The 13,234-nt window shown below is 47.9% G+C and overlaps 1 protein-coding gene across 3 annotated transcripts; it reads left to right on the top strand.

Annotated features, from left to right (window-relative positions):
- Positions 1 to 9: 9 nt before the first annotated feature.
- Positions 10 to 10,287, top strand: Usb1 (U6 snRNA biogenesis phosphodiesterase 1). Of its 3 annotated transcripts, none has more exons than XM_048355485.1 (7): positions 10 to 139; positions 1,145 to 1,311; positions 4,384 to 4,567; positions 5,439 to 5,492; positions 6,397 to 6,502; positions 8,084 to 8,167; positions 9,271 to 10,287. In XM_048355485.1, exons 1-7 carry the CDS (start codon positions 24 to 26, stop codon positions 9,373 to 9,375), a joined length of 816 nt encoding a protein of 271 aa, XP_048211442.1. In that variant the 5' UTR covers positions 10 to 23; the 3' UTR covers positions 9,376 to 10,287. The 3 variants fall into 3 exon arrangements, with proteins under 3 accessions (XP_048211442.1, XP_048211444.1, XP_048211443.1); XM_048355487.1 differs by having other exon boundaries at positions 14 to 139; positions 9,224 to 10,287; XM_048355486.1 differs by having other exon boundaries at positions 17 to 139; positions 1,148 to 1,311.
- Positions 10,288 to 13,234: the final 2,947 nt, after the last annotated feature.

The following is a 13,234-nucleotide window of genomic DNA, read 5'->3' as shown; positions in this document are numbered from 1 at the left end:
CCAGACTTCCCCGGCGGGGCCCCATGAGCGCGGCGCCCCTGGTGGGCTACAGCAGCAGCGGCTCCGAGGATGAAGCCGAGGCCGAGGCCGCGTCTGCGGCCACGGGGCGAACCGGGCCCGGGAATAGACGGCGCCGTCGGTGAGGATCTGACAAGTCCCGAGTGTCTGGGGTTGCAGAGAGGAGGTCACATGGCTCCTAGGGACGGAAAGGGGGGCGCAGAGGGAAAACAGGAGCCAGGGGACACCTGTGGACGCACCCCCAGAGTACCACCACCCGGCTAGGACAAGGTCGGGAGGCAGGGCACGAGATGATGCCCACCGCTGGCACACTCACATTTGCATAGCGTGACACCATCCTAGGCGTGTTTGCTCCTCGGAACACAAGAAGAGCTTTTTCATTCATCCAATAGATATTCCTTGAACACCCATTCCTAGCCAGACTGGAGACTGAGAACTCCAATGAATAAAAGCCATCAAAGTCTCTTCTTGGGCCTTCATTTCTTTTTTTGGCCAGTCCTGGGCCTTGGACTCAGGGCCTGAGCACTGTCCCTGGCTTCCTTTTTGCTCAAGGATAGCATTCTGCCACTTGAGCCACAGCGCCACTTCTGGCCATTTTCTGTATATGTGGTGCTGGGGAATCGAACCCAGGGCCTCATGTGTACCAGGCAGGCACTCTTGCCACTAGGCCATATCCCCAGCCCCATGGGCCTTCATTTCTTAAATGCCTATTTTGGCATTATCTCAGTTGAGCCATCCAGTAGCAATATGCTTTACACATGAGGAAACTATTGTACTCTCAAAAGGGCGCCTTTGCCCAAGATTACACAACTGGAATGTGCCTGGAATCCAGCGCAGGCCCAACCAGCTAGGTAAATGACCTACCAACCACACACTGCTGCCCAAGCAAGTGTTTCCCATGGAGGACCAGGCACATTGTTAAAGTCTGTTTCCCAGATTGTTGGGAGACAAACAGTGGGAATGTACTCTTTGTGTGAACTCTCTGTGGCCCCCCAGAAGCTGCCTCCAGACCTACCTGGAAATCCAGACTCAGCCACTGTGTGTAAGTGGTTACAACTTTTGTTGGATGTACAGAGGTAGAGAATGCCCAAGATAATTGTGCTTGTTTTCTTTTTTTCTCTTGAAGAAGCCAGAGCTCCCTGCCCTGTCAGAGGTTTCCAGTACCAGAGAGTGTGCTGAACATGTTTTCCAACACAGAGGAAGGACCAGAGGATGACAGTACAAAACACGGGGGACGGATCCGCACCTTTCCCCATGAGCGGGGCAACTGGGCCACCCACATCTATATACCATGTGAGTTGTGTGTGGACGGCAAATGACTGGGACCAATAGGTGGCTCCTAGGTGCAACTAGTTGGAAGAAATCAGGGGTCCCTTGTGCTGGTTCCCCTTTGACCCCCAGCACTAATGAGCAGGTGATAAGCAAAAAGCCCAGACTTCTGAGTTGAAAACCTCACTCTACTACCTCCTTCTCTGATGTCCTTTGGGACTTCTTGGAGTCTCTTGTTTTCTCCCTTCTAAAGGGAGGCTAATAGTAATGCCTATTTTCTAGGAAAGTTAGATCATCCATGTTAAGCACACAGGGTAAGTACACAGTACACAGAGTAAGTGATGGCTCTTACTGTTTTCTGTAGCTTCTCTTGTTATCAACCTCCCCTAAAGTGGCACATTTGTCACAATTAATGAGCCTACATTGGCACATGATAATCACTCAGAGTCCACAGTTTGTATTAGGGCTTCCTCTTCATGATGAACACTCTGTAGGCTTGGACAAACCTATGAAGAATATATATCAAGGGGTGACATTGTCCATAAAGCAGTAAATTCTTATGTAACTGTAACCTTTATAATAACTAAAAAATTTTCAACAACAACAAAAAAATTTACTTTCAGAAAAGAAATATATAGGGCTGGGGATATGGCCTAGTGGCAAGAGAGCTTGCCTCCCATACATGAAACCCTAGGTTCGATTCCCCAGCACCACGTATACAGAAAACGGCCAGAAGGGGTGCTGTGGCTCAAGTGGCAGAGTGCTAGCCTTGAGCAAAAAGAAGCCAGGGACAGTGCTCAGGCCCTGAGTCCAAGGCCCAGGACTGGCAAAAAAAAAGAAAAGAAAAGAAAAGAAATATATGTAGCATCATATAGAATGGTTCCAATGATCATAATTACCTAATTAAGGGTTACCTTTTCATCCCTATCTCCCACATGCAGTGGTTTCAATATTGGCAAACTTGCTTCAGATGTCTGTGTACAGGCTTTTGTGTGGATATGTTTTCACCTCCCTCGGGTAAATACCAAGGAATATGATGGCTGGGTTTTATACTAATGTTTGGTTTTATAAGAAACAACCAGCCGGGCTGGGAATGTGGCTTAGTGGTAGAGTGCTTGCTTAGCATGCATGAAGCCCTGGGTTCAATTCCTCAGCAACACATAAACAGAAAAAGCTGGAAGTGGTGCTGTGGCTCGAGGTAGAGTGCTAGCATTGAGCAAAAAGAAGCCAGCAACAGTGCTCAGGCCCTGAGTTCAAGCCCCAGGACTGGCAATAAATAATGAACATATAAACAAAAGAAACAACCAGCCATCTTCTACAATGCTCTCCCATTGTACATTCCTACCGGCAACAAGAGTTCCTATTGCTCCACATCCTTGCCAGTGTTTGGTGCTGCCAGTGTTCTGGACTTGGTCCTTATGTAGGTATACAATGGGCCCTCTTTGTTGCTTTGAGTTTCCCTGATGACATCTGATGTTGAGTCTTTTCATTTGCATCTGCTATCTGTATGTCTTTACTGGGATGTATAGTAAAGGTATTTGACCTTTTTCTAATCAAATTGTTTGATAGCTTGTTGAGTTTTAAGAGTTTGTTTTGTTTTTCTTTTTGGGGTGTGAGGACTTATACTAGGGCTTCATGTTCTTGCTTTTTTCATTCAAGACTGGTGACCATTTAGCCATACCTCTACTTCCAGCCTTTTGCTGGTTAATTGAAGATAAGAGTCTTGGGATTTGTCTGCCAGGGATAGCTTCAAACCTCAGTTCTCAGCTTCCTTGAGTAGCTAGGGTTATAGATGTGTACCATCAACACCCAGTATTTTCTGTATTATTGTATATTCTTTATCATAGAGCAAAAGTTCTGTTTAATGAAGTTTAATGAAGTCTATCTGACCAGTCCTAATAACTAGTAAGTAATATAACAATCTGAATACAGACTTTGAAGGGACATTACCCACCAGCTTTTGGGGGTTTTTTGGGGTTTTTTTTTGTCTCTCTTTCTGATTATTGAGATGGGATCTCAATATATAGCCTAGCCTCAAACCCACAATCCTCCTTCCTGCTTCAGCCTCCCCAGTACTGGGATTATAGAACTGCATCACTACACCCAGCTTCAATTTTATTTATATCTGCTCTTTTTTTTTCTCTTATGATTCTGGGGTTTGAATCCAGGGCCTTGCACTCTCCTTCAACTTCCTTGCTCTTGGTGATGTTCTCATGGGTGATGTGCTACCACTTAAGCCACACCTCCACCTAGCTTTTTGCTAGTTGTTTTAGAGATAAAGTCTCTTAGACTTTATCTGGCTTTGAACTGAGATCCTCCAGGTCTCAGCCTCTGATGTAATTAACATTATAGGCATTAGCCACCTGAGCCTGGCTTCCAATTTTTATCTTTTCTTCTGTTTACTTTGGCTGGCTTGAGATTTCCTTTCCCCAATTTGGTAGGTTTTATACTTTAGCAGGTTAGAATCTGATTAAACTTCTCCTAAGGGCAGACTGTTTTGAGAAAAAAAAAAAGGAGTTCCACAGGCTTCTAAAGCATTTCTTGTCTGTCCTGTGCCAGAAGCACATTTTCTCCAAAAGACCTAGACCTGGCAGTGCACCAGGAAATAAACCTCCCCAAAATGTAGCCTTCCCCATGAGTTTCCTGGGCCTTTTCGGATTTGTATAACCTGTGGATCCAGCAATGTGCCCATTACATTTAATTTTCTCAGAGAAGCTTTTGTTCACGTGTCATTTGTGAGTCTCTATTTACTTCTGGGTGTCTCCTATCATGTCTTACAGATCTGAGAAGGGCTGGTTGCTTTCTCAGTTTATTGAGCATTTTATGCCTTTATGCAGTGTGACAACTTCCAAGCTTCATACTTGTTGGACTGGAAACAGAAGTCCCTTATATATTTCTTCCTTACTCAAGTCCTTTATAATGAGCATTTAATGCACTTCTCTAGCTAGAAATTAATATTAAAATATTACTAGTCTATATAGACATAGACTACTCTCAACATCAGAGTACCCAGGGCTTTTCTCTGCTGTCTGGGGTTCTTCATCCAACCATGACCCCTTTGCTAAGACAAGGCCCCTTCTCTACTCTTCCCTCCAGATGAAGCCAGGGAGGAATTCCTGGACCTGCTTGATGTGTTGCTGCCCCACGCCCAGACCTATGAGCCCCGGCTGGTGAGGATGGAGGAATTCCACCTCAGCCTGTCTCAGAGTGTGGTCCTGCGCCACCACTGGATCCTCCCCTTTGTACAGTCCCTGAAAGACCATGTGGCCTCCTTCCAAAAGTGAGTGCTCCCTCTTCTCCCCCACTCATATCCCCTCAAGGATCCTCCTCTTTTCCTGAACTGCTTTGGGCATGGAGCAAGGAGTGTATTAACCCAGCAAGCCGGCTGGACCTAAAGGACAGAATGAAGCCCATTTCCTGGGATGTGTACCATACATTCATCTTGGTGTGACCTTGGGCATTCCATGAAAGCTTGCACTCTCTCTCTTTTTTAATAACAAAAACTTAGTTTTGAGAAGGGTGTTTTTAAAAATAGGTGTCATCAGCTGGGTGCTGGTGGCTCACACCTATAATCCTAGCTATTCAGGAGATTGAAATCTGAGGATCACTGTTTGAAGCCAGACCAGATAGGAAAGTCTATGAGCCTCTTGTCTCCAATTAAGGACCCAAAAAGCTGAAAGTGGATCTGTGGCTCAAGTGGTAGAGAGCTAGCTTTAAGCAAAACTGCTCAGGGACAGTGTCCAGGTCCAGAGTTCAAGCACCATTATTGGCACACACACAAAAATTGGTGTTAACTTATGGTTTGCCTAATTTTTTTCATGATTGCATAACCTTTGAAAGTTATGAGAACTGTAATGTTAACTGTGATTCAGAAATGTCCTCCTAGCAACAGTCCAAGGGATTTAAAAGTCCTGGAAAGGGGCCAGTTCGACATGGCCTCTACCCTGGTAGAAATGAAGAACAAAAGGAGAAAGGAGCATGGGCTGTCCTTGAACTCGAAATCCTCCTGCTTCAGCCTCCTGAGCTCTGGGGTACCAGCACATGCCACCACACCTAGCTAACAGTGCTGGGGTTTTTTACATAAGCTAATTTTTCTGATTTTTTTCTTACTGTTTTTCCTAAAATATGGTCTTTGTTCTTCTAAATTTCAGATTCTTCTTTACTGCCAATCAGGTAAAGATTTATACCAATCAAGAGAAAACCAGGTGAGTGTCCACCTGAGCCAGAGTTGCTACCAGAAGTTTCTTTGATACAAAGATTGAGGGGTGTACTTAGGGGTTTTTTTTTGTTGTTATTGTTTTGTTTTGTTTTTTACCAAGTCTATGACTATGGAGTCACTATCCCTAAGTTTTTTGTGTTTTTTTTTTTATTCCTGGGGAGTTTTTTTGTTTTGTTTTGTTTCCAGAAAAGAACTGGAAAAGGATTACTGGCATGAGCATGGAGGTAGGGAAAAGTCTGTGAAGGTGGGAACCCTTTTTCTCCCCAGCTCTGATCCCAGTCATAACAGTTTATACAATCTCCATGGCCTCCCATTTCCTTGATTGGGCAGTTACAAGGCTCAAATAAGCCAATGGGTTTTGAAAGGTGAAAAGCCCTAAATAGTTAAGTGACCATAAAGAGAAAATGATAGTTAGCAAGGCTTCAGGGCAAGCCTCCCTGTCCAGTGCACTGGCTGATGACCTCGGAAAAGGCTGGTGCCTTCTTTCATTTCATGCTGCACACGCTCATTAGGCCACAGCGTTTCAAGGAGGGTGGAGTGAGCTGTGAATGACTGTATGAGAGGAGGATGTGGGGCTTTGGTATTATGGAAGCTGCTGAAAGGCTGGAGATAAGAAGTGAAGAAACAGAGGCAGGGAAGTAGACAGTGGTAAGTGAAGTCATCTAAGAAGGTTCTTAGACACAGGGAGGAGAAAACATGGGGTCACAACTGGGGGAAGAAGCTTGAAGATGGGAGGAGGAAGAGAGAAAACCAGCATGTGGAGCACTAGGGAAGTGAGGCCCGCCATGGCCCAGGCCTGTAGGCTTCCCACTGGGCCCTGGGCTCAGTTGGTTTGTGATCTCAGAGACATATGTTGCTCCCATGTTGTCTCTACTTCTGCCTCTCTCCAGGACCTTTGTTGGGTTTGAGGTCACCTCAGGGCATGCCCAGTTCCTGGACCTAGTTTCAGAGGTTGACAGAGTCATGGAAGAGTTCAGCCTGGCCACGTTCTATCAGGTAATACACCAACAGTACAGACAGTACATGCAGGTAACTATCGTTTCTTCAACAAGGCTGATTTTTCTCCACTCATTAATCACTGGAACAAAACCATCCTTAAAGAAACCCTTATCATAGGCAAAGTAAAGGGCTTTCCTCTGTGTTTCCACAAAGGGCACACAACCCTGGGGTCTGAGGTATGGCCTGGTGTGGCCCATCCAAAATCCAGCATTTTAAGACTTCCCTTATCTTAAGTGTACCTTCCACTCTGTAATGTGTCCATGCTTGTTTCTTGTTTCTTTTTTTTTTTTTTTCTTTTTTTTTTTGGCCAGTCCTGGGCCTTGGACTCAGGGCCTGAGCACTGTCCCTGGCAGAATCTTCCCGCTCAAGGCTAGCACTCTGCCACTTGAGCCACAGCGCCGCTTCTGGCCGTTTTCTGTATATGTGGTGCTGGGGAATCGAACCTAGGGCCTCGTGTATCCGAGGCAGGCACTCTTGCCACTAGGCTATATCCCCAGCCCCCCTGTTTCTTGTTTCTTAAGCAGCAGTAAAATTCATGGAGTTCTTGACATGACTTAATGCTCCTCCCCTGTGGCCTCCAGACATATCTGAAGCTTGAGTATCAAGGCCTTTTTTGGGGGAGGGGGGGCGGGGGTACTCTTTGGTCCTGGTGCTTAAATTCAGGGCCTGGGCCCTGTCCCTGAGTTTTTGTTTCAGTCTAGTGTTCTACTACTTGAGCCACGGTTCTACTTCCAGCTTTTTTGGTAGTTTAGAGAGTGGAGATAAGAGTCTCACAGACATTGCTGCCCAGCCTGCTTCCTGAGTAGTTAGGATTACAGGTGTGAGCCACCAGCCGGCTGACTCTCGAGGCTTTAAAGAACCATTGGTTTTACTTGGTATATATTTAAAAAAACCATGCTGAGATCTAAAGAATGACAAAATGGGGATAGTTATTATTACTTCAAAACATGAAGACATTCTCAGTTTTGTTCATTTCATCTGAAAAGTGTGGCGTGTGCTAGGATGTTTTAGGTGAGAAAGTTGAGTGAGCCTAGTTTTACTTCCATGCCCCTATATCTGATTCCCTGGGAAAGTCAAGGAAAGGCGTTGCTACAGTCTGAGTCTGCTAAGGCTGCTAGAATACCAGAGTATGGGCTTAAAGGACAGGAATTTATCTTCTCACATACTGGAGTCTGGAAATCGAGCATCAAGGTTGGATTCTGACCACTGTCCTCTTGAGGAGCCTCCCTGGTGGAAGGAAAGGAAGGAGCAAGCAAGCTCTCAAAGAGCTCTTTTAAGTCTAAGAACCAAACCCTCAGGGCTGTATCTATCCCTGTAGCCTTCTAGAGGCTCCCCAAATGCCATCACACTGGGGGGGCTCTGGGGCTGGGGTGCAGCTCTGCTCATAGCAAGGAACATTAGCAGACTATTTTGTCTGTCCGTGCAGGGTTCTTAGGGTCAGCACTGAGGGTCCAGGCTTGCATAGGTGAGGTCAGGCCAGGACACTATAAAGAGACCCTGACAACTGTGCCACAGATTTGCTGTGGTGCCTTGGGGCTAGCACCTGGGTGACAACCACCTCCTTGCCTTCTTCTCCAGGACCCTTCATTCCACATCAGTCTGGCCTGGTGTGTGGGTGACGCACATCTGCAGCTAGAAGGGCAGTGCCTCCGGGAGCTACAGGTGAATCCCCAGGCGGGAACCTAGGGGACCCAAACTCCAGATGTGATGGGATAGAAACTGGGGGAGGATGGATTAGGCATCTAGTCCCAAGTCCCTGGGAGACCAAAGATGTGTCAGAAGAGCCTCACCTAACCTTGCCAGAATTGTGATCCTTGGGTCAGAAAGACCTGCAATTCAGATGCTTTGCCCCCCCCCCGCCCCCGTCCCGACCTAGGGACTAGAATTGCCTTGTGCATGCCAGGCAAGTGTTCTCTACCATAGAGCTACAACACCAGCCCTAAGTTTTCTGAGACCAGGTCTCACTATGCAATTCAAGCTGGCCTCAAACCACCATCTCCTACCTTGTGTTTCTGGAGTGCTGGGAATGCTGGCATTGCAGAAGTTCACCCCAAGACCTGGTTCTGGCTTCCGTCTAAATGAGCTCCCTCGGGATTCGTGTGCACTGGGGTATGAGGAAGTGCAGACTCCCCTGCAGTCTCAGCCTCTCACCCGAGGTCAGAGACATGGGAATGGGCAGCATGTGCCAGTGTCAGGAGCCCCAGCCCTCAGAGCCTAGCACATGTGATAGTAAGGAAACTGTTCACTTTCCATCACTTCTTGGGGTGGAGAACGGGCAGGGAGGCAGTGGGCGGGAAAGTCAGACAGCCATGACATCCAGTATTGCTAACACTTCTTTTTCAACAGAAACCAGAAATCCAGGTTTTTATATAGAGACACCCAGTTCAAATATTGGCAATTGATTTGGGCTTCATAAAAAATTCTGCAAATTAAGCAGAATCTATGCAGTCTGTGGGTCACCGTCATTAGCTACCTTGCTCTTAGCCTGATCATGCTCAAGGCTTCCAAGAGCTGTTTTCGGGCTCCAGCAGACCCAGTTTCGCTGGTTACTGTCAATGAGAGCTTGGGGATGGACGGTAGGCCTGACCTCACAAGACTGAGGGTGATTAGTCAAGACCAGAGGACCCAGAGCCCTTGTGGCCCAGGACCCCTCATCATTGCCCAGCCTCTAAAAGACTTTGCTATTCGCGTTACCTTTGCCGTGCCTCTGGGCTTCAGGTTCCCCCTAACATGACTGTCCCCTCCCTGCTGGCTGCCGGCTGAAGGAGATCGTGGACCATTTTGAAGACTCTGAGCTGCTGCTGCGAGCGCTTGCTGAGCAGGTCCGCTGCAAGTCTGGGAACAAGTTCTTCTCCGTGCCTTTGAAGTGAGCCCCAAAGGCATTCCGGGACTCAGGCCCCTCTGCAGGCCAGACTGGAGATGGGGGAGCCTGCCAACACCCATGGGAATGCCCCAGCCTCCCTCCAGGAGGCCCCAGCTCCCATTCCTGATTCTTCCTAGAGAGAGTTTGGTCCATAGGATTACAGGTTAGATGCCACTGTGTGGCCGTCATTCTCAGAAATCACCAGTAGAGGGAAGTCTGGACTTTCTAATTCTTGCTCTGTAGTTGTGTTACAAAGAGAAAAATGAGGGTCCCTAGGGGATCCCATCCACACCCAGCCAGAACCCTAACTGAAGTCCCTCTGGGCCACTACCCCAGGCCCTGCCCCTGTTGGCATTGTGGTTCCATAAGACTCAGCAAAGTCTTTTGGGATTTTTTTTTGTTTTTTTTTTTTTAAATCATCATACCTTATCAAGCTAGGACCTAGTGACTTCAGTGAGACCGCCACCTCCTTCCTGGAAGTATGCCACCATTATTTATCTGGTTTTGTCGCCCCATCCTGCACCAGCAGAGGCCATTTCAGGACTAGGCACAGGGTGCTAATTTGTGGTGGGCAGCAGCTTTCTCCATTCCCTCCTCCCACTTTCCAGGTGCCTGGGGAGGCTTCAACAGATGTTTCATTTTGGCCTGGCCCTGGCTGGAGGCCAGGCCTCCAACACTCTGACCTCTGGCTTCCTCAGCAGCTTTCCCAAAGAGGCAGAGAGGTCCCTTCCTGCAGGGGCCTCCTGCTGCTGCTGTGGCGGGTCTTTCTGCAAGGAGCCTAGGGGATTCTTTTTATCAGTTCCTCAAGAGGATGAGGACCAGTCCTTACCAGTTATCACTGGAGTTTCTGGTGACAGATGAAGAATTATTTTTGTTACAGATGTAAATTATCCTAAAAATAAAAATGGCATTTTTCTTTGTTTTTCCTCACTTGTGTTTGCACTGCCTCTAGTCACCAAGGTGAGAGGATTTTCCTCTGCTCCCACTCTGTCCCATTGTTCTCCTGTTTAGGGGGCTCTTCGGACATCCAAGGTGGGCTGGAGAGAATGTCTTAGTAAAGGGACGGTGGGGTCACCAGCCTTCCAGGCTTGGTGTGTGGCATGATGTGGCACCCCATCCCTCAGAGGCATAAGCCCAGACATAGACACATTAGGCTGCTTATTTACTAAGGGCTTTTCTAGAACTCCTCTGTTCTCCCAACCACCCCCTGAAAAGGGAAGAGGGTGAGAATGGTAAGTTCTATGGAGGAGCAAGGTAAATGTACCTTGCCTGGGGCAGGGAAACTCACCTGCTCTGGGGCAGCCCAGACACAGACCTTCAGCTTCAGCCCATTGCTCTCTACTTCCTACGCCCTCGCCCCATGATCTTGCAGCTCTGATTCCCTTTTCTGGCCGAAGAAATCTGATGCCTGTTCCCCCAGCACCATCATGCTGATCTAACTCTCACTGGTCATTTGCTTGGTGGCTCTGGCATTGGAAGTCATACCGGAGAGGCGAAGGGAGCAGGCATGTTTCCTGCCTTACAAGTAACATGACAGTACTGGCTGCACCACCCACCTTTTACCTGCTCTGGGCCAGGCCTTGATTGGGTGCTTGGCTGAATCAGTCCAGGTCTGGCCCGCTCTGCTTAGTGGGAAAAGCAGGAGAGGTGTGCTGAGAAGAATCCTCATCCCCAACCTTGCACTTCCCAAATGACTGGCCGGGGCTGCTCCTGCAGAGGAGGCGAGCTGGGCTGAAGATGGAATCAGAGTGCAGCCACTTTGAGAAATGGGCCAAGATCAATAAGCAGCTCTTCAATGGAGAAGGGAAGGTGGCGGTGGGGGGAGGAAGCAGCAGGGTTGCTGAGGGGGAGGGACTGGGCACTGGCTTGGCGGGCACCCAGACCTGGAGTATGACTCCAGAGCAGAGCACACTCAGCCAGCACCACGCTGACTGCAGAAGCAGCTGGGCTCTTCCAGAAGAGGAGAAGGGCTGTAGACAATTGGGAGACAGACAAGAGACCCAAGTAGATTAGGGTCTGCCCCTGAGTGGGTGGTGTGGGGGGGAAGAAATGCTCTTGATGAGCAACTTATCACACCAGGGAGAGTAAAAACACATCTGACCTCATCCTCAGATGTTCCCTGCAGGGCAGAGAACGGTCATCTCAGGGCCTGGCTGGCTGATTGCCACCTGACATTCCGGCCCTTTCCATCGCCTTTCCAGACCACCTCAACGTTGTTTCCAAAGGAGCGAGGAATTACCTCCATATGCTTGTTTATACTTTGTCTTGGCACCAGAAGCCCCAAGGATTGCCTTGTTACCAGGCCCTTTTGCCTGCTTCACCTTGTGCTAATCACTGAAAATTTTTGCCAAAGAGAAAGTTTGCCAGGCAGCCAAGCGTGAGAAGGCAGGAGCCCCAAGTCTCAAATCCACCTCCGCAAGGATAGGGGTTAGCAGTATTTCTGGGATAAAGAAATAAGGTGGGCTGAGGTGACTGGACAGAGGGAAAAGTGGATTCATTCGAGACCTCCATGTACATAATGCATTGGGAATCCACATAGGCCCAGTGTAATCGTTTCAACTGGTTTGAGTTCCTCCAAAGTCTGAAATAGCCCATATCTCTGTGGGTTATCTATAGCAAAGCTAATGAGAGCACTGATTACCTGGGTAACCCCTAAAACTGGTGTGAAAGCAAGCAACTAAAAGTGAGTGAAGCTGCTAAGTTCTTGCAGGTTTGACTTTGGTTTTATCCTTGCCTTTAATGATCAGGTAAGCTGGCAAAAAGGGGTCTTGGGCCTAGTTCTAGCCCACAACCACTTTCATGCATAGAGCAAGAAACCTCATCGATTAACTGGGCCAGAACCCTCCTTTTACAAGTAAGGAAACAAACCCTGAGAGGGGAATAGCATGCTCTAGGTTGCCCTGTAAATAGGGGTAGAGAGAACCCAGGGCTTTCTCTACAAACCCTCCTGCCACGCACCAGGGTCTCAAAATGAGACGGCCATCAAATGTGTCTAGCTAAGCTTTGATGCAAAATATTCCAAAAATAAAGCAAGGGGGGAGGGCATGGAGGAGTCCTGGTATAGATGAAAGGATATTAGAAAATGTGGATAATATTTAATACTAGTTGATAGAAGGGCTGTGGTCACCCTCTCTCCTGCAGGCCCTACTCAGATTTTAGCTGCTAGTTGACAGGAGAGAAACCTAGTCACCTTACAATGGATAGGGGTACAAAGCCACCTTGGAGCCAGGACCAATCAAGGAACTTCATGATATGGTCGCAGAGGAAGCCATTTCCTTAAAGCAGGACTGACGACAGGAAGGGACCTCTTTAAAAGGAATGACAACAATTAGGCTTGTCTGAACACAAGGCCTCTACAAGATTGCTCCCAAGTTCCTGGACTCCTTTCTTACTATAGAAAATAAAATTGCAATGTGTTCTGGTTAAACAGGGCAAGTGTGTGTGTGTGTGTGTGTGTGTGTGTGTGTGTGTGTGTGTGTTATACCACTAAGCTACACCCTCAGCCCTGTACTCCATTTCTGAAGACTACTGTACCTTCCCCAAAAGCAAATGTCAAAGTCGAGAATTTAGAATCCCATATCCAGTTACTGTATGAGCCCCCCCACACCCCAAGTTGGTGGACATGGGTGCTATTCCCGCTCCTTTCTCCAAACCTCAAGTTCCTTTCTCCAGGAATCTCTGCCAGGCCACCGGGTAGAGTGCCAGGTTGGTGCTTTTTCTTCACCTGCCAGGTGGATTCCGACAGATTTTCTAAGGCGCCCTGCCAGGTCCCACTTCCGGGAGGCCAGGGTGATTGGAGGGGTGTGTGGAGGGCCTACTAGAGAAAACCACCCTGAAGTAAGAAAGGCTCCCATTTCCGGATCTGC

This window comes from Perognathus longimembris, chromosome 10, assembly GCF_023159225.1.
Source record: "Perognathus longimembris pacificus isolate PPM17 chromosome 10, ASM2315922v1, whole genome shotgun sequence".
NCBI lineage: Eukaryota > Metazoa > Chordata > Mammalia > Rodentia > Heteromyidae > Perognathus > Perognathus longimembris.
This window is presented reverse-complemented; position numbering and strand designations above follow the sequence as displayed.